At 48.9% G+C, this 19,469-nt stretch overlaps 1 protein-coding gene across 3 annotated transcripts in view; it reads left to right on the top strand.

Annotated features, from left to right (window-relative positions):
• Nucleotides 1-10,379, top strand: part of LOC129830670 (uncharacterized protein KIAA1522 homolog) — a 100,869-nt gene extending 90,490 nt beyond the window's left edge. For all 3 annotated transcript variants that reach the window (XM_055893268.1, XM_055893269.1, XM_055893270.1), the window contains 5 exons: nt 1,516-1,617; nt 1,949-2,112; nt 2,352-2,531; nt 5,861-9,714; nt 10,253-10,379. In XM_055893268.1, coding sequence (XP_055749243.1) covers nt 1,516-1,617; nt 1,949-2,112; nt 2,352-2,531; nt 5,861-9,714; nt 10,253-10,256 — 4,304 coding nt within the window. In that variant the 3' untranslated portion in view covers nt 10,257-10,379. The remainder of the gene's footprint in view (nt 1-1,515; nt 1,618-1,948; nt 2,113-2,351; nt 2,532-5,860; nt 9,715-10,252) is intronic.
• Nucleotides 10,380-19,469: the final 9,090 nt, after the last annotated feature.

Consider the following 19,469-nt stretch of genomic DNA (forward strand, 5'->3'; position numbering starts at 1 on the left):
GACACTGGACTAGCGCACTAGCTAGGTTTCTGTCATATTGGCGGTAGATTTTCATGCAAAACCTACAAAATCTTCATAAAAACAATATGCCATTTCAGAGTTCCCTTTTGGAAAATTTGGAGCCGGACAATATGACAGGGAATATTTTTATTTACCGGCCATTTGAGAAATTTACCGGACATTCATATGCATTCAGATCAAACCTGGAGAAGCCAGCAGCATAAATAAACGAGGGATATCGGCCGAATGAGCCACATTTACATGTTCTTAAAAACAGCCAATAACAAATGACAAAAACACTATTCCTCATGTTTCGATGTGTAGCTTATGCAAAACTTTATCGTTTTTTTTTTGGGGGGGGGGGGGGTGGGGGGGGGGGGGGGGTGGGGGGGGGGGGGTTTAGGCTTCTTTCCTAAAACAATAATTGTTTACCTCACAGTTCAGTGGTCAAGAGATTTGAGCGCTAAATGTATCAGGGCATTGCATGCATAGGCCTGTAGGCTTAGGTGTCCACTGTATGATATTAACATTTCAGTATATATATTTTAATATTAACATTTCAATATATATATATATATATATACTGTATATATACTTAAAGGAAGAGGCTTAGGCCTAACCCCAGATAGCATATCACCAGCATATCTCGCCGACATCAACATGCATTTCTTTATGGATTTTTTAAGTGGGCTCCTGAGTGGCGCAGCAGTCTAAGGCACTGTATTTCAGTGCAAGATAGGTCACTACATTCCTTGGTTCAAATCCAGGCTATATCACATTCGGTTGTGATTGGGAATCCCACAGGGCAGCACACAATTGGCCCAGCATCGTCTGGATTTGGTCGGGGTAGGCCGTCATTGTAAATAAGAATTTGTCCTTAACTGACTTGCCTAGTTAAATAAAGGTTACATTATTTTCATGTCATATGGCTACTGCGTCTGCTGTATAGATAAAGACGTACAGTAGGAGGCTAATTTGTTAATTTTCGATCTGAATATTTTGTATAAAGATAAGCATTATATTGTTAGATTATAAGAGTAACTCTGGTAAGGCTGAAACAGTCTTCCTCACCTCAAGTTCAACCGTCGGAGTCAGTTGGAGCTCCGGGACGTACTTCCTTCATATCATAGGTCTGCAGTAGCTGAAGCGTAATAATAATCACACCATATCAAACCTTCACAAACATTTCAAAACTTTATTAGGGTGATATCAAAAGTAAGTGAAGCCTTTGTTTATAGGGAAAATATGAGCAGAAGAGCAAATGTAAACAAGGGAGAAAAAACACTACCATCCCCTGTGCCCAATAAATAAAAACACACATCTCTCCCAAAGAAAAAAAAAATGGTAAAAAACGTTTGCAAACCCTCCCCTATTTTGGACCACCCCGACCCCCCCCCCCCCCCCCCCCCCCCACAGTAAATTTAAATATATCCCTAAAATGCATTTAAAACCCCCAACACATCCATCCCTTATCTAATCCTTCTCCCTCCTCTAAAACATCTCTTATCCTTCCAGGTTCCACATTCAAGCCTCTGAACCCAGTGAAGAGACTGGACAAGAGGAAGAGCAGGAGGACTACGATCATGGGCATACCACAGCAGGTCCAGAGAGAGCTGGGTACATATGTAGTCCTTGGATGACAGCTAGCTTTACTCTGAGCTTCACGTTACAAAAAAGTCACCCAGACCAATAAAAGGTCCAGGGTTTTGTAAATAAAGTTATCATAAGAATTATGTTGAATGAATACTCTTAGGCACATTGACAAAAAGTCAAATCGATGGTACTTTCTTCTGTCATGTTTAAATTAGGGGATAGTAGGTGGTGATAAGATGTGTTCCTTCTCTATTCCCCTTCTCTATTCCCTTTCTATATTCCCCTTCTCTATTCCCCTTCTATATTCCCCTTCTACATTCCCCTTCTCTATTCCCCTTCTCTATTCCCCTTCTAGCCCTTCACAGTGACTCTGCGTACCAAGTTCCTTCCCAGCTCTCTAACGGCTCTGTCGGACAGGGTAGTGACGGCCAACTAGGTGTGGTCGTCATCCCCACCGTCGACGGAGAGACCCCTCTAGCCAACTACGAAGGGGCAAGGGTACACCTCTCAGACCTGGAGGTGAGGCTTTCATATGAGCCTGTATCAAAAATCAGCCTTGTAACTTGGACAAGTACATTTGTTTTGTGCTACTGGTTACAATGTCATACTTTTTCTTACCAACAGCTACTTGCATGACAGAATTGTAGTTACATTGTATCTCATAACATCGGATTATGATTAGTAAAATTGTTTGTTTTTTTATTGCCTCATGCAAATATATTTATACTATAATTACAACTGAACTCATCCTAAAATAGGCATCCAGAGAGGAGCAGCTGTTGAGACACCACCTCCAGTCTGTATACAGGGACGACCAGGGCTTCAGCCACCACAGGGGACTGGACTCTCGTCTCTCCTCCACCCAAAGGCCCAAGTCTCTGGCCGTGCCGGGCACGTCCTGCTCCGCTGGTTTCCCCAGCTTCCTCCAGGAGCCACAGGTGAGTCCAGTTCAGAACAGTGTTTGTCGCAGTGTTTGAACCTGCTGGGGTCATCGACACTGAGTGTATAAACATTAGGAACACCTGCTCTTTCCATGACACAGACTGACCAGGTGAATCCAGGTGAAAGCTATGATCCTTTATTGGTGTCACGTGTTAAATCCACTTCAATCAGTGTAGATGAAGGGGAGGAGATGGGTTAAAGAAGGGTTTTTAAGCCTTGAGACAACTGAGACATGGATTGTGTATGTGTGCCATTCAGAGGGCGAATGGGCAAGACAAAATATTTAAGTGCCTTTGAACGGTGTATGGTAGTAGGCGCCAATGCGCACCGGTTTGTGTCAAGAACTGCAATGATTTTTTACACTCAAGAGTTTCCAGTGTGTATCAAGAATGGTCCACCACCCGAAGGACATCCAGCCAACTTGACACAACTGCATTGGAGTCAACATGTGCCAGCATCCATGTGGAACGCTTTCGACACCTTGTAGAGTCCATTCACCGACGAATTGAGGCTGTTCTGAGGGCAAAAGGGGCAGGTGCAACTCAATATTACAAAAGTGTCCTTGGTGTTTTGTACACTCAGTGTCAACGAAAAACTATGCACACATTACTGTAAGTCGCTTTGGATAAAAGTGTCTGTTAAATGGCATCCCTGGAATGACATGATCATCTGATGCGGATGTTAAACCAAGCTCATCTGATACGGATGTTAAACCAAGCTCATCTGATGCGGATGTTAAACCAAGATCATCTGATGCAGATGTTAAACCAAGCTCATCTGATGCAGATGTTAAACCAAGATCATCTGATGCGGATGTTAAACCAAGCTCATCTGATGCGGATGTTAAACCAAGATCATCTGATGCAGATGTTAAACCAAGCTCATCTGATGCAGATGTTAAACGAAGATCATCTGATGCAGATGTTAAACCAAGCTCATCTGATGCAGATGTTAAACCAAGATCATCTGATGCGGATGTTAAACCAAGCTCATCTGATGCGGATGTTAAACCAAGCTCATCTGATGCAGATGTTAAACCAAGCTCATCTGATGCGGATGTTAAACCAAGCTTATCTGATGCAGATGTTAAACCAAGATCATCTGATACAGATGTTAAACCAAGCTCATCTGATGCGGATGTTAAACCAAGCTCATCTGATGCGAATGTTAATAAAACCAAGCTCATCTGATGCGAATGTTAAACCAAGCTCATCTGATGCAGATGTTAAACCAAGATCATCTGATGCGGATGTTAAACCAAGATCATCTGATGCAGATGTTAAACCAAGATCATCTGATGCAGATGTTAAACCAAGCTATCTGAACCACTGGACTTAGAACTAAGATCAAATTGTGAATGGTTGACATGTTTTTTATTTCACCTTTATTTAACCAGGTAGGCCAGTTGAGAACGAGTTCTCCTTTACAACTGCGACCTGGTCAAGATAAAGACAAAGCAGTGCGACAAAAAGCAACACAGAGTTACACATAAACAAACTACAATAGAAAAATCTATATAGTGTGTGCAAATGTAGTAAGGAGGTAAGGCAATAAATAGGCCATAGTAGCGAAGTAATTAATATTTAGAAAATGAACACTGGAGTGATAGATGTGTAGATGATGATGTGCAAGTATAAATACTGGTGTGCAAAAGAGCAAAAAAGTTATTAAAAACAATATGGGGATGAGGTAGGTAGTTGGTTGGATGGGCTATTTACAGATGGGCTGTGTACAGCTGCAGCGATCGGTAAGTTGCTTAGATAGCTGATGCTTAAAGTTAGTGAGTTAAAGTTATGCTTAAAGTAAGTCTCCAACTTCAGCGATTTTTGCAATTTGTTCCAGTCATTGGCAGCAGAGAAGTGGAAGGAAAGGCGGCCAAAGTAGGTATTAGCTTTGGGGATGACCAGTGAAACATACCTGCTGGAGCGCGTGCTACGGGTGGGTGTTGTTATGGTGACCAGTGAGCTGAGATAAGGCGGAGCTTTACCTAGCAAAGACTTATCGATGACCTGGAGCCAGTGGGTCTGGCGACGAATATGTAGCGAGGGCCAGCCGACGAGAGCATACAGGTCGCAGTGGTGGGTGGTATATGGGACTTTGGTGACAAAACGGATGGCACTGTGATAGACTGCATCCAGTTTGGTGAGTAGAGTGTTGGAGGTTATTTTGTAAAGGACATCGCCGAAGTCAAGGATCGGTAGGATAGTCAGTTTTAAAAGGGTATGTTTGGCAGCGTGAGTGAAGGATGCTTTGTTGCGAAATAGGAAGCCGATTCTTGATTTTACTTTGGATTGGAGATGCTTAATGTGAGTCTGGAAGGAGTGTTTACAGTCTAGCCAGACACCTAGGTATTTGTAGTTGTCCACATATTCTAAGTCTTAACCATCCAGAGTAGTGATGCTGGTCGTGCGGGTGGGTGCGGGCAGCGATCGGTTGAAGAGGTTGCATTTAGTTTTACTAGCATTTAAGAGCAGTTGGAGGCCACGGAAGGAGTCTTGTATGGCATTGAAGTTCGTTTGGAGGTTTGTTAACAGTGTCCAAAGAAGGGCCAGATGTATACAGAATGGTGTCGTCTGCATGGAGGTGGATCAAGGAATCACTCGCAGCAAGAGCGACATCATTGATATATAGAGAGAAAGGAGTCGGCCCGAGAACTGAACCCTGTGGTACTCCCATAGAGACTGCCAGGAGGTCCAGACAACAGGTCCTCCTATTTGACACACTGAACTCTGAGAAGTAGTTGGTGAACGAGGCGAGGCAGTAATTTGAGAAACCAAGGCTGTTGTCTGCTGATAAGAATACAGTGATTGACAGAGTCGAAAGCCTTGGCCAGGTCGATGAAGATGGCTGCACCGTACTCTCTTTTATCGATGGCGGTTATGATATTGTTTAGTACCTTGAGCGTGGTTGAGGTGCACCAGTGACCAGCTCGGAAACCGGATTGCACAGCGGAGAAGGTACAGTGTGATTCGAAATGATCAGTGATCTGTTTGTTAACTTGGCTTTCGAAGACTTTAGAAAGGCAGGGCAGGATGGATCAGTTTGGGTCTCGAGTGTCACCCCCTTTGAAGAGGGGGAGGAACGCAGCAGCTTTCCAATCTTTAGGAATCTCGGACGATATGAAAGAGAGTTTGAACAGACTAGTAATAGGGGTTGCAACAACGGCAGCGGAAAATTTTTGAAAGAGAATGGAATGCTGAGGCTGCAAAATGGCCTCCAGCTCCACAGTTGGCCAAACTACAGTATATCTAAATAGTATGACAGCTCTGCAGTTCTCTACATTGTATGACTCCTAATGTTGACCCTTGTATTTGCCTCCACCCAGGGTCCGGTGATGTCCATCTCTCCCCAAGCCACTTACATGTCTAAGATTATCCCCAACGCCTACCTGCCGGTCTCCGTAGACATCATACAGATTGACCGCAGCACCAGCCGTACCCGTGGAAACAGCGGTAACGGAACCGTCCGTACCGTCAGCAGGAGCTGCCTGGCGTCCGGGTTGTCGGCCAGCCCTGCGTCGTCGAAGAGGTCGGGCGGTGAAGGTTGCTATGAAGGCAGAGCCAGCGTTTCACATGGTGACAGTAGTTCCCGTGACAATGGCTCTAAGGAGACCCCACACTCAGTGACTTTGAGATCCAGCTGGAGCCACTCGCAGTCTTCCGAGACGATCAAGTCCAACTCCTCCGCCATCTCCTCCACGAAGGGGAGCTTCGGACCTGCTAACCCACAGACGGTGAGCCTCGTTGGGCAGGAGAGACAGCCGCAGCAGCCTGGTGCTGACTCAGCTAGCTGGGTCAGCAGCACCAGTAGGGGTACTGGTACTGCGACCGCTCAGGAGGGTCTATCTGGATCTGGGGAGATGAGCGATGTTGGAGGAGACTCTCACAGATTCTCTCGCTGTCTGTCGATTGTGAAGACCAAGCTGCCCCCGGCTCCCCCCAGGAGAACCAACTCACTGCACCATGAGAAGATGATAAAGAGGCGACTGGTGGAGATTAAAGACCTCAGTGACTCTGTGGGTAGGAAGTTGGAGGCTGCTGAGGACAAAAGCTTGGTTACGATTGAGATCTCTAAAGAGCTCTACAAAGAAATCACAAAGAGCTCTGTCCCTGTATCCAACTCATCTGGGTTTAACTCTTTAGATGATACAAGATCTTCCACAGCCTCTAGTCCTCTGAGTCCCACACAGGCCTCCCAAGGAGGTTGTGGGAAATCAGAGGGGCCAGTGTCCAGCAGCTCTTCCCCCCAGAAGGCCCCCTCAGAGGAGGGTACATTTGAAAGGACCATGTCCCCCTCCAGTGGGTACTCCAGCCAGAGTGGTACGCCGACACTTTCCCCCAAGGGGATCCTCCCTTCCGTCTCCCCAGGTAAACAGAAGAAGTATCCCGTCAAACCGGAACGATCTGGTTCAAGAGCTTCCTTCTCTGCAGCCTCGGTCTCCTCTTCCCTCACCTCCCTGTCTTCAGTCACCTCAGAACTCGTCAATCAAGAGGCCTCGAAAAACAGCTTCAGTCCTCTTCAGCCGGCCACCCTACCCCCGGCTGTTATGAGAATAGAAAATCCAGAAACGGTGACCCCGGTACGTTTCTCTTCATCCATGGCGATTAGTGAGCTGCTTAACATTCCGCCACCCCCGAACATCAAAGCCCCTTCCCCGCCACCCCCGGAAACCTGGGCCCACAACAGACACACCTTCGAACTGCTGTGCGGGCCTTGCCCCAATGTCAACAGGCTAGCACAGCTCCAGAAGCAACAGGAACTAAAAGAGCAAGCTGCCATGATTGAGCAAAAGCAGGAACCTCAAACTAAAGCTAGCAAGGAGTCTGAAGGCTCGGACAAAAAGCAGGCTACGGTAGAAGAAGTTACTTTGACAAAATCAGAAAGCAAATACATTGTTCACCAAGACAAGACTGAGCCTATGTTAGAGCAGGCACCTGAGGTATCCGAGAGCACAGAAAGTCAAACGAAAGAACAAGGAAGCCCGGCGGTGATTGCAGAGAAAGTAAAAGCAAGTGTAGAGATCCAGGATCAGAAGCAGGAGCAGAGAAGTAGTAGCAGTAGTAGTGTTGCACAGGTCAAGGATCAAGAAGAGAGGCTAGAGACACAAGTTAGTTTAACGATGATTCCAAAGAAGGAACCCCCTCCTGTCATGAAGAAAAGTACTCCTAGAAAAGAAGCTAAAGTTCAATTAACAGCAGATATTCAACAAAAGTCGCCATTTGATGAGGTCACAGTGAAGGTAGAGTCACCCAGCGAGAGTGAGAAGTGTTCTCCACAGGCTGAGGTAGTCACTAAGCAAGTTGAGGTAGTTGCTAAGGAAGTTGAGGTTGAGGTAGCAGCTAAGGAGGTCAAAGGTCAGAGTGCTACTGAAAACACTAAAAAGGAAAGTCCCACCAAATCTACACAGACCCTTGCCGTGGAGCCTCCCAAAGTGAACCGGGTCTCTCCTCCAGCCTCCCCTCCCCCTGCCCACCACCCTCCTCCACCTCCTTCTAAGGCACCGCCCTCCTCTGTGGCCACTCCCCCACCAGAGGTAGAGGAGGAGTGTGAGGAAGAGATTCCCACAGTACAGTCCTGCTGGCCCCCTCCACCCCCACCAGAGGAGCCAGCAGATTCAGTCTTTCATGAGCCAGATGAGATGGACTTTCCACCTCCTCCCCCTCCCTTCATGACGGAGAGCTTGCCAGACGTGGTGGAGACATGTAACGCAGTCGCTGATGTCCAGGAGGCGTCCATTGTAGCTCTGGATGGGGAGGATGTTAAGGAAACCGTGAATGGTTTCACTGTAGCAACTGTGAATGGGGAAACTGCAGATCTTTCACCCATTCCGGCTCAAATGGAGCCAAAAGAGGATAAACCTGAAAACGTGATTCTGAACTCCAATGCAATCCCAACTGATGAAACCAGCTTTGAGGAATCTGAATCAGCTGAGCTACAATTAATTCCTTCAGATGATTCAGCTATCGTTTCTCCACATCAGCCCAATGAAAAAGAGGCAGAGGTCGAGCAATCTGCCCAGAAACCAATCACAATGCAAGAAGCCACCCCTCAACCAACAGATACTTCTCCTGAGTCACAGGAAGTCCCACCCTTACCAGAGGATGTCCCTCCCCCACCCCAGGAAGCTCCTCCTCCTCCTCCACCAATGACAACAGCCTTGGTGCCCCCATCAAGTATTCCTCCTCCACCTCCTATCAATGTCCCCCTCCCTCCCCCTGTACAATTTGAGGATCAGATGCCCTCTGTGCTCCCTAACAGTGCCCCACTTCCACCCCCTCTCCCAACTGAGAACCAACCCACTATGATCTTCAGGAGACAGCCTAGCTTGGCAAACAGAGAGACCAGGAGCAAAGAGCTTCTGTCTAGGCACAAGAGTGTCCCTATTCCCAAAGAAGATGCCAACATTCCACTGGTCACACCCTCTCTGCTTCAAATGGTACGTCTCAGATCGGTCAACGTTGGCGAAGACTACGTTAAAGCGCTTTCTGACGACAACAATTCCAACAGTGGGAAACCACCTGCTCAGGATCAGAGTTCAACCCAAATCCAAACCCAAGGATCTCAGAACATAACACCCCAAAAACCAATTCGGAAATCCCTGTCACTAAAATCCACAACTCCGTCACTGAAGTCATCACCAGTGACGCTCATCGCTCCCTCGATGAGTTTGCAGGAAGCTATCCGAATGAAGACAGCGGCCATGTCGTCCAGAGATAATCTTCCAGCAGGCTTTAGAATGCCATCCTCCACCTCATTTCCCAGTCGCAGTGCGGGTGAATCAGGAATGTTATCCTCATTGTCACCAGAAGGGGGCGAGATGCTAAAGACCCCCACCGCCACCGCTAGCTTCATCTTCTCCAGGAGCTCAAAGAAGGTCGTCATAGAAACGCCTGCCTCCTCCTCCCCCGAGGTACAGGCGAGCCTAAAGCAGAGCCTAGCCGCGGAACTCAAGCGCGTTTCCGAACAATCTAAGGCTTCCACGGTCGCTAACGGCAACGTTGGAAGAACTGGGATTCCGAGGAGAATTCCGCCACCCGTGGCTAAGAAACCAGCTCACACCTTGGAGAAGCCTGTGTGTTCTACACTGAGGAGCACTCCGTCTCCAAGGGGAACAGAAGCTAACGGAGAGACAGAAACAGCGCAACCTGCGGGCCAGCAAGCACTGACAGAGGACAGCAAGTAAGAACACCAGCACTACACCTAGAATAGGATTGTTGCTGCATGTTAATAACTACACCTCCTTGAAAAGACAAGGGGTAAAGTAAATGTAATTTGTTTATTTCCAATGTTGATTAATGTTTTAATGCAGGTAGTGCATCAAATTGATCTTGCAGTGATTATGTTTCATTGAATGCTTAGAAATTATTTAAAGACAAACACCACGCTCTCTCACACACACACACATGCACGCACGCACACACACACACACACACACACACGCACACGCGCACACGCGCACACACGCGCACACACACTCACACATGCACGCACACGCGCACACACACACGCACACGCACACGCACACGCACACACACACACACACACACACACACACACACACACACACACACACACACACACACACACACACACACACACACACACACACACAAACATATCATAGGGCTCTGGTCACAGGTAGTGCACTATATAGGGAATAAGGTGCCTACTGGGACGCATTGACTTCTAAGTTCAACTTATTTCTACTGTTTTCCAGGTGAAATGGAGACGTCTAACATTGTGGAAGCACCATTGCCCTTTTGAAAAAGACTGGATTCTTGTGGAATGGGACTAAGACGGGCGAACAAAGCAAGGACTGCAAGAACCTGAGAGACATGGGGGGGGGGGGGGGGGGGGGGAGGATAATGAGAGTAGAGAGAGAATCAAAACAGTATCCACTTAAGAAGTCAACTCAGAGTTAAAATGTCTTCAAAGGCCTTTATATTTTTGCAAAAAGATGGCATTGGTCCCCATTTCTTTCAAATTAAAGCTTTTATTTTGGGAGTATTTTTCTAAAACATAGAGCTCAAGTTAGGGCTCTATTCAATCCGTATCGTGGAAGTTGAGCGTGATTGAAATTTAAAGACAATGTTCCAGCGTTAGAGGAGACTGCCTTCACCGTAACCGCTTTATGGCGGCGTAGTCGGAAAATACCTTTAAAAACGTTTCAGAGACACAGATAGAATAGAGCCCTTAGTCTGCTCTAGGAAAGTGCAAACAGTGCCCCCCTCAGGACAAAGGGTGTACTGCGGCTGGATTTTGTAAATACAGCCCAAAAGGCTGTGTTAGTAGTAGAGGTCATCCAGAGGTTAGAAAAGGTAGCAGTCACTGCAGTTGAGAAAGAAAAACAAGACAATTTAAAAAATAAATCTTCATAAAGATGCCCTTTTGGAGTCAAACAATCACTGAATTATCTTATTTCCTAATGGAATGACAGATTATGTAATTCCCAAGAATTTATCTTTTGATCTCGTCGATCAATCAATCAATTAATTTGTGGTGTTAATCAATCAATTAACACCACATTTTACTGCACCTATCCGGTGTGTGTCAATCAATGTGTTATTTTTGCTTTTTGACCAATGAAACCACAAATTATTTAGGCTTAGGTAGGGTAGCGCTTGAGAAAAAGGGACGCTGCATATTTAAAAATACAATTTATATATTAGACCTATTGTCAAATTTATAAAAAAAAAATAAAAAAAAAAAAAAAATCACTTTGTAAGATAATGAAGCTTTTAAAGTTTAGGCAAGAAAACCTTTTATCCTTCTGAAAACTAACGTTCCACGAAATAAGCTGCTTCCCAATTCTAGATCTCTAGGCCTACATCCCAAATGGCATATGTATTCCCCACACAGTAGTAGTATGGTGGCAGCAGATAGCCTAGCGGTTAGAGTGTTTGGACAATAACTGAAAGGTTGCTGGTTTGAATAGCCGAGCCGACAAGGTGAATAATTGTTTGTTTTTTGCACCAGGGGTACTGTACTACTATGGCTGACAGTGTAAAACACCACATTTTCCTGCACCTACCCGGTGTGTGTGTCAATTAAAATTATTATTTTTTGAACGTTTTAATGTTTTAACCAGAGAATATAGTGTATTTTGGGACACAACTCAAGCAGATAGGCACAATATGGCTATTCCTTAGTGTTGCTTACACTAAACACCATTCCCATGCGTTCAAAAGACAATATTGATGGCTTTTCTGTTACTTAATAGCCATTTCATGTTTCATTAATGTGTCTTTAAGTTGCTTTAAAACAACGTTCCTTATTAGTCCTGCATTATTAATAACATCGTCTGTCATTTCACAACCAAATATTAAACCTTTGGTTTGATTTCAACTGATTCATCAAAAATGTCTCGTTTCTGTGGATGGCCTTACAGAGTCAGTTTTACTTCATAAAATCCACAGGCCTCTGGATCGTAACTACAGAAAAACAGGGAGTGCAAATGGTAAACTATTCCCTACGTGGTGAACAATTTTTGCGACGTACCTTGTGAACAGTAGTGCACTAAAGTATTCACTCCCCTTCCCTTTTTTCAACATTTTGTTATGTCACATTCTAACATGTATTAAAAAATAAATAAATGTCCTCAATCCACACACAAAACCCCATAATGACAAAGCAAAAACAGTAAAAAAAAATACAAGTGTTGCTAATTTATAAAAAAAAATAAAAAAAAAAACGTATTTATTTAAAAACAAACATATTTACATGTAATTTATTTACATAATTATTCAGACCATTTGATAGGAGACTCGAAATTGAGCTCAGGTGCATCCTGTTTCCATTCTACAACTTCATTGGAGTCCACCTGTGGTAAAGTCAGTTGATTGGACATGATCTGGACAGGCACACACCTGTCTATATAAGGTCCCACAGTTGACAGTGCATGTCAGAGCAAAAGCCAAGCAATGAGGTCGAAGGAATTGTCCGTAGAGCTCCGAAACAGGATTGTGCCGAGGCACCGACCTGGGGAAGGGTACCAAAAAAAATTCTGCAGCATTGAAGGTCCCCAAGAACACAGTGGCCTCCATCATTCTTTAATGGAAGAAGTTTGGAAACACCAAGATTCTTTCTAGAGCTGGCCGCTTGGCCAAACTGAGCAATCGGGGGAGAAGGTAGAGCGTTGGACTAGTAACCGGAAGGTTGCAAGATCGAATCCCAGAGCTGACAAGGTACAAATCTGTCGTTCAAGGCAGTTAACCCACTGTTCCTAGGCCGTCTTTGAAAATAAGGATTTGTTCTTAACTGAATGCCTAGTTAAATAAAGGTACAAAAAAAGGGCCTTGGTCAGGGAGGTGAACTAGAACATGATGGTCACTCTGACAGAGCTCCAGAGTTCCTCTGTGGAGATGGGAGAATCTTCCAGAAGGACAGCCATCTCTACAGCACTCCACCAATCAGGCCTTTATGGTAGAGTGGCCAGACAGAAGCCACTCCTCAGTAAAAGGTACATGACAACCTGCTTTGAGTTTTCCAAAAGGCACCTAAAGGACTCAGACCATGAGAAACAAAATTCTCTGTTCTGATGAAACCAAGATTGAACTCTTTGGCCTGAAAGCGTCACATCTGGAGCAAACCTGGCACCATCCATACGGTGAAGCATGATGGTGGCAGCATCATGCTCTGGGGATGTTTTTCAGTGGCAGGTACTGAGAGACTAGTCAGGATTGAAGGAAAGATGAACGGAGCAGAGTACAGAGAGATCCTTCATGAAAACCTGCTCCAGAGCACTCAGGACCTCAGACTGGGGCAAAGATTCACCTTCCAACAGGACAACAACCCTAAGCACACAGCCAAGACAATGCAGGAGTGGCTTCGGGACAAGTCTCTGAATGTCTTTAAGTGGCCCAGCCAGAGCCCGGACTTGAACCTGATCGAACATCTCTGGAGAGACCTGAAAATAGCTGTGCAGCGACGCTACCCATTCAACCTGACAGAGCTTGAGAGGATCTACAGAGAAGAATGGGAGAAACTCCCCAAATACAGGTGTGCCAAGAAGAGTCAAGGCTGTAATCGCTGTCACAGACGCATCAACTAAGTACTGAAGAATGGGTCTGAATACATATGTAAATATGATAATTTGCAAAAAAGTCTAAAAAACTGTTTTTGCTTTGTCATTATGGGGTATTGTATGTAGAATGATGAGGGGGGGGGACAATTGAATCCATTTTAGAATAAAACTAACATAACAAAATGTGGAAAAAGTGAAGGGGTCTGAATACTTTCCGAATGCACTGTATATAGTGAGCCATATGGCACTCGATAATATAGCCTTCATCTCTAGTAGTACTACTGAACTGAGGAGAGACGATGGTGAATATAGTGAGCTATATGGGACTCAGTACTACTAGAGACGAAGGCTACAGTATCACTGAACTGAGGAGAGACGATGGTGAATATAGTGAGCTATATGGGACTCAGTACTACTAGAGACGAAGGCTACAGTATCACCGGACTGAGGAGAGACGATGGTGAATATAGTGAGCTATATGGGGCTCAGTACTACTAGAGACGAAGGCTACAGTATCACTGGACTGAGGAGAGACGATGGTGAATATAGTGAGCTATATGGGACTCAGTACTACTAGAGACGAAGGCTACAGTATCACCGGACTGAGGAGAGATGATGGTGAATATAGTGAGCTATATGGGACGCAGTACTACTAGAGACGAAGGCTACAGTATCACCGGACTGAGGAGAGACGATGGTGAATATAGTGAGTGTAACGTTCCTGACCTGTTTTCTGTTGTTTTTGTATGTGTATATGGTCAGGGCGTGAGTTTTGGGTGGGCAGTCTATGTTTTCTGTTTCTATGTTGGTTTTGGGTTGCCTGGTATGGCTCTTAATTAGAGGCAGGTGTTTTGCGTTTTCCTCTAATTGAGAGTCATATTTAGGTAGGGTGTTCTCACTGTTTGTTTGTGGGTGATTGTCTCCTGTGTCGTCGAATGTATGTACCATACGGGACTGTTTGGCTGTTCGTTTGTTTTGATGTAGTCGGTTTCCTGTCCGTGAGTTCTACGTTTAGTTAGTTAAGTTCATGTTCAGGTTTCATCTACGTCGTTTTCTTGTTTTGTAATTTTGTAAGTGTTTGTTTTCGTGTTGCCATCGTTTCAAATAAAGAGATGGCTTATTTCCCGAATGCTGCGTATTGGTCCACTGATACTTCTCTCCTCTCCTCATCTGAGGACGAGGAGGACAACAGCCCTTACAGAATCACCCACCACGCTAGGACCAAGCGGCAAGGGAAAGCTCAACGGAGTAAGGGACAGGAAAAGAAGGAGGAATGGACTTGGGACGATATATTGGACGGAAAAGGTTGCTACACATGGGAGGAGATCCTGGCTGGTAGGGATCGCCTCCCATGGGAACAGCTGGAGGCACTGAGGAGAGCAGAGGCTACCGGGGAGAGGAACCGGAGTTATGAGGGAACGCGTCTGGCACGGAAGCCCAAAAAGCCCGTGAGTAACACCCAAAAATTTCTTTGGGGGGTGGCTAAGAGGTAGTGGGCCAAGGGCAGGTAGGAGACCTGCGCCCACTTCCCAGGCTTACCGTGGAGAGCGGGAGTACGGGCAGGCGCCGTGTTACGCAGTAGAGCGCACGGTGTCTCCTGTACGAGTGCATAGGCCAGTGCGGGTTATTCCACCTCCCCGCACTGGCAGGGCTAGATTGGGTATTGAGCCAGGTGTCATGAGGCCGGCTCAACGCGTCTGGTCTCCAGTGCGTCTCCTCGGGCCGGCATACATGGCACCTGCCTTACGCATGGTTTCCCCGGTTCGCCTACATAGGCCGGTGCGGGTTATTCCACCTCCCCGCACTGGTCGGGCGACCGGGAGCATTCAACCAGGTAAGGTTGGGCAGGCTCAATGCTCAAGAGTGCCAGTACGCCTCCACGGTCCGGTATTTCCGGCGCCACCTCCCCGCCCCAGCCTAGTACCTACAGTGCCTACACTACGCACTAGGCTACCAGTGCGTCTCCTGAGCCCTGTTCCTCCTCCACGCACTCTCTCTGTAGTGCGTGTATCCAGTTCGGTGCCTCCAGTTCCGGCACCACGCACTAAGCCTCCTGTGCGTCTCCAGAGCCCTGTACATACTGTATCTTCTCCCCCTACTAATCCTGATGTGCTTGTCCTCAGCCCGGTGTCACCAGTGCCGGTACCTCGCATCAGGTATAGAGTGGGCTTTGAGAGTACAGTGTGCCCTGTCCCTGCTCCCCGCACTAGTAGGAAGGTGCTTATCCTTAGCCCGGTGCCTCCAGTTCCGGCACCACGCACCAGGTCTACAGTGCGCCTTATCCGGCCAGAGCCATCCGTCTCCCCAGCGCCATCTGAGCCATCCGTCTCCCCAGCGCCATCTGAGCCATCCGTCTCCCCAGCGCCATCTGAGCCATCCGTCTCCCCAGCGCCGTCTGAGCCATCCGTCTGCCATGAGCCTGCAAAGCCGCCCGTCTGCCATGAGCCTGCAAAGCCGCCCGTCTGCCATGAGCCTACAGAGCCGTCCGCCAGACAGGAGCCGCTAGAGCCGCCCGCCAGACAGGATCTGCCAGAGCCGCCAACCAGACAGGATCTGCCAGAGCCGCCAACCAGACAGGATCTGCCAGAGCCGCCAACCAGACAGGATCTGCCAGAGCCGCCAGCGAGCCATGAGCAGCCAGAGCCGTCAGAGAGCCATGAGCGTCGAGAGCCGTCAGCCTGCTATGAGCGTCGAGAGCCGTCAGCCTGCCATGAGCGTCGAGAGCCGTCAGCCTGCCATGAGCGTCGAGAGCCGTCAGCCTGCCATGAGCGTCGAGAGCCGTCAGAGAGCCATGAGCGTCGAGAGCCGTCAGCCTGCCATGAGCGTCGAGAGCCGTCAGCCAGCCATGAGCGTCGAGAGCCGTTCAGTCAGGATCTGCCTGAGTATCTCAGCCGGGACCTGTCCCTTGTCCCGGTGCTGCCCCTTATCCCGGTGCTGCCCCTTATCCCGGTGCTGCCCCTTGTCCCGGTGCTGCCCCTTATCCCGGTGCTGCCCCTTATCCTGGTGCTGTCCCTTATCCCGGTGCTGCCCCTTATCCCGGTGCTGCCCCTTGTCCCGGTGCTGCCCCTTGTCCCGGTGCTACCCCTTGTCCCGGTGCTGCCCCTTGTCCCGGTGCTGCCCCTTGTCCCGGTGCTGCCCCTTGTCCCGGTGCTGCCCCTTCTCCCGGTGCTGGCCGTTCATTTAGGGGATGTTAGTTTGAGGGTGGTCATTGGGAGGGGAAGACAGAAGCGGGGAGTGACTATGGTGGTGTGGGGACAGCGTCCAGAGCCTGAGCCACCACCGTGGTCAACTGCCCACCCAGACCCTCCCCTGGACTTTGTGCTGGTGCGCCCGGCATTCGCACCTTGAGGGGGGGGTTCTGTAACGTTTCTGACCTGTTTTCTGTTGTTTTTGTATGTGTATATGGTCAGGGCGTGAGTTTTGGGTGGGCAGTCTATGTTTTCTGTTTCTATGTTGGTTTTGGGTTGCCTGGTATGGCTCTTAATTAGAGGCAGGTGTTTTGCGTTTTCCTCTAATTGAGAGTCATATTTAGGTAGGGTGTTCTCACTGTTTGTTTGTGGGTGATTGTCTCCTGTGTCGTCGAATGTATGTACCATACGGGACTGTTTGGCTGTTCGTTTGTTTTGATGTAGTCGGTTTCCTGTCCGTGAGTTCTACGTTTAGTTAGTTAAGTTCATGTTCAGGTTTCGTCTACGTCGTTTTCTTGTTTTGTAATTTTGTAAGTGTTTGTTTTCGTGTTGCCATCGTTTCAAATAAAGAGATGGCTTATTTCCCGAATGCTGCGTATTGGTCCACTGATCCTTCTCTCCTCTCCTCATCTGAGGACGAGGAGGACAACAGCCCTTACAGAATCACCCACCACGCTAGGACCAAGCGGCAAGGGAAAGCTCAACGGAGTAAGGGACAGGAAAAGAAGGAGGAATGGACTTGGGACGATATATTGGACGGAAAAGGTTGCTACACATGGGAGGAGATCCTGGCTGGTAGGGATCGCCTCCCATGGGAACAGCTGGAGGCACTGAGGAGAGCAGAGGCTACCGGGGAGAGGAACCGGAGTTATGAGGGAACGCGTCTGGCACGGAAGCCCAAAAAGCCCGTGAGTAACACCCAAAAATTTCTTGGGAAGGGGGCTAAGAGGTAGTGGGCCAAGGGCAGGTAGGAGACCTTCGCCCACTTCCCAGGCTTACCGTGGAGAGCGGGAGTATGGGCAGGCGCCTTGTTACGCAGTAGAGCGCACGGTGTCTCCTGTACGAGTGCATAGGCCAGTGCGGGTTATTCCACCTCCCCGCACTGGCAGGGCTAGATTGGGTATTGAGCCAGGTGTCATGAGGCCGGCTCAACGCGTCTGGTCTCCAGTGCGTCTCCTCGGGCCGGCATACATGGCACCTGCCTTACGCATAGTTTCCCCGGTTCGCCTACATAGGCCGGTGCGGGTTATTCCACCTCCCCGCACTGGTCGGGCGACCGGGAGCATTCAACCAGGTAAGGTTGGGCAGGCTCAATGCTCAAGAGTGCCAGTACGCCTCCACGGTCCGGTATTTCCGGCGCCACCTCCCCGCCCCAGCCTAGTACCTACAGTGCCTACACTACGCACTAGGCTACCAGTGCGTCTCCTGAGCCCTGTTCCTCCTCCACGCACTCTCTCTGTAGTGCGTGTATCCAGTTCGGTGCCTCCAGTTCCGGCACCACGCACTAAGCCTCCTGTGCGTCTCCAGAGCCCTGTACATACTGTATCTTCTCCCCCTACTAATCCTGATGTGCTTGTCCTCAGCCCGGTGTCACCAGTGCCGGTACCTCGCATCAGGTATAGAGTGGGCTTTGAGAGTACAGTGTGCCCTGTCCCTGCTCCCCGCACTAGTAGGAAGGTGCTTATCCTTAGCCCGGTGCCTCCAGTTCCGGCACCACGCACCAGGTCTACAGTGCGCCTTATCCGGCCAGAGCCATCCGTCTCCCCAGCGCCATCTGAGCCATCCGTCTCCCCAGCGCCATCTGAGCCATCCGTCTCCCCAGCGCCATCTGAGCCATCCGTCTCCCCAGCGCCGTCTGAGCCATCCGTCTGCCATGAGCCTGCAAAGCCGCCCGTCTGCCATGAGCCTGCAAAGCCGCCCGTCTGCCATGAGCCTACAGAGCCGTCCGCCAGACAGGAGCCGCTAGAGCCGCCAGACAGGATCTGCCAGAGCCGCCAACCAGACAGGATCTGCCAGAGCCGCCAACCAGACAGGATCTGCCAGAGCCGCCAACCAGACAGGATCTGCCAGAGCCGCCAGCGAGCCATGAGCAGCCAGAGCCGTCAGAGAGCCATGAGCGTCGAGAGCCGTCAGCCTGCTATGAGCGTCGAGAGCCGTCAGCCTGCCATGAGCGTCGAGAGCCGTCAGCCTGCCATGAGCGTCGAGAGCCGTCAGCCTGCCATGAGCGTCGAGAGCCGTCAGAGAGCCATGAGCGTCGAGAGCCGTCAGCCTGCCATGAGCGTCGAGAGCCGTCAGCCTGCCATGAGCGTCGAGAGCCGTCAGCCTGCCATGAGCGTCGAGAGCCGTCAGCCAGCCATGAGCGTCGAGAGCCGTTCAGTCAGGATCTGCCTGAGTATCTCAGCCGGGACCTGCCCCTTGTCCCGGTGCTGCCCCTTATCCCGGTGCTGCCCCTTATCCCGGTGCTGCCCCTTGTCCCGGTGCTGCCCCTTATCCCGGTGCTGCCCCTTATCCCGGTGCTGTCCCTTATCCCGGTGCTGCCCCTTATCCCGGTGCTGCCCCTTGTCCCGGTGCTGCCCCTTGTCCCGGTGCTACCCCTTGTCCCGGTGCTGCCCCTTGTCCCGGTGCTGCCCCTTGTCCCGGTGCTGCCCCTTGTCCCGGTGCTGCCCCTTCTCCCGGTGCTGGCCGTTCATTTAGGGGATGTTAGTTTGAGGGTGGTCATTGGG

Source organism: Salvelinus fontinalis, chromosome 32, assembly GCF_029448725.1.
Source record: "Salvelinus fontinalis isolate EN_2023a chromosome 32, ASM2944872v1, whole genome shotgun sequence".
NCBI lineage: Eukaryota > Metazoa > Chordata > Actinopteri > Salmoniformes > Salmonidae > Salvelinus > Salvelinus fontinalis.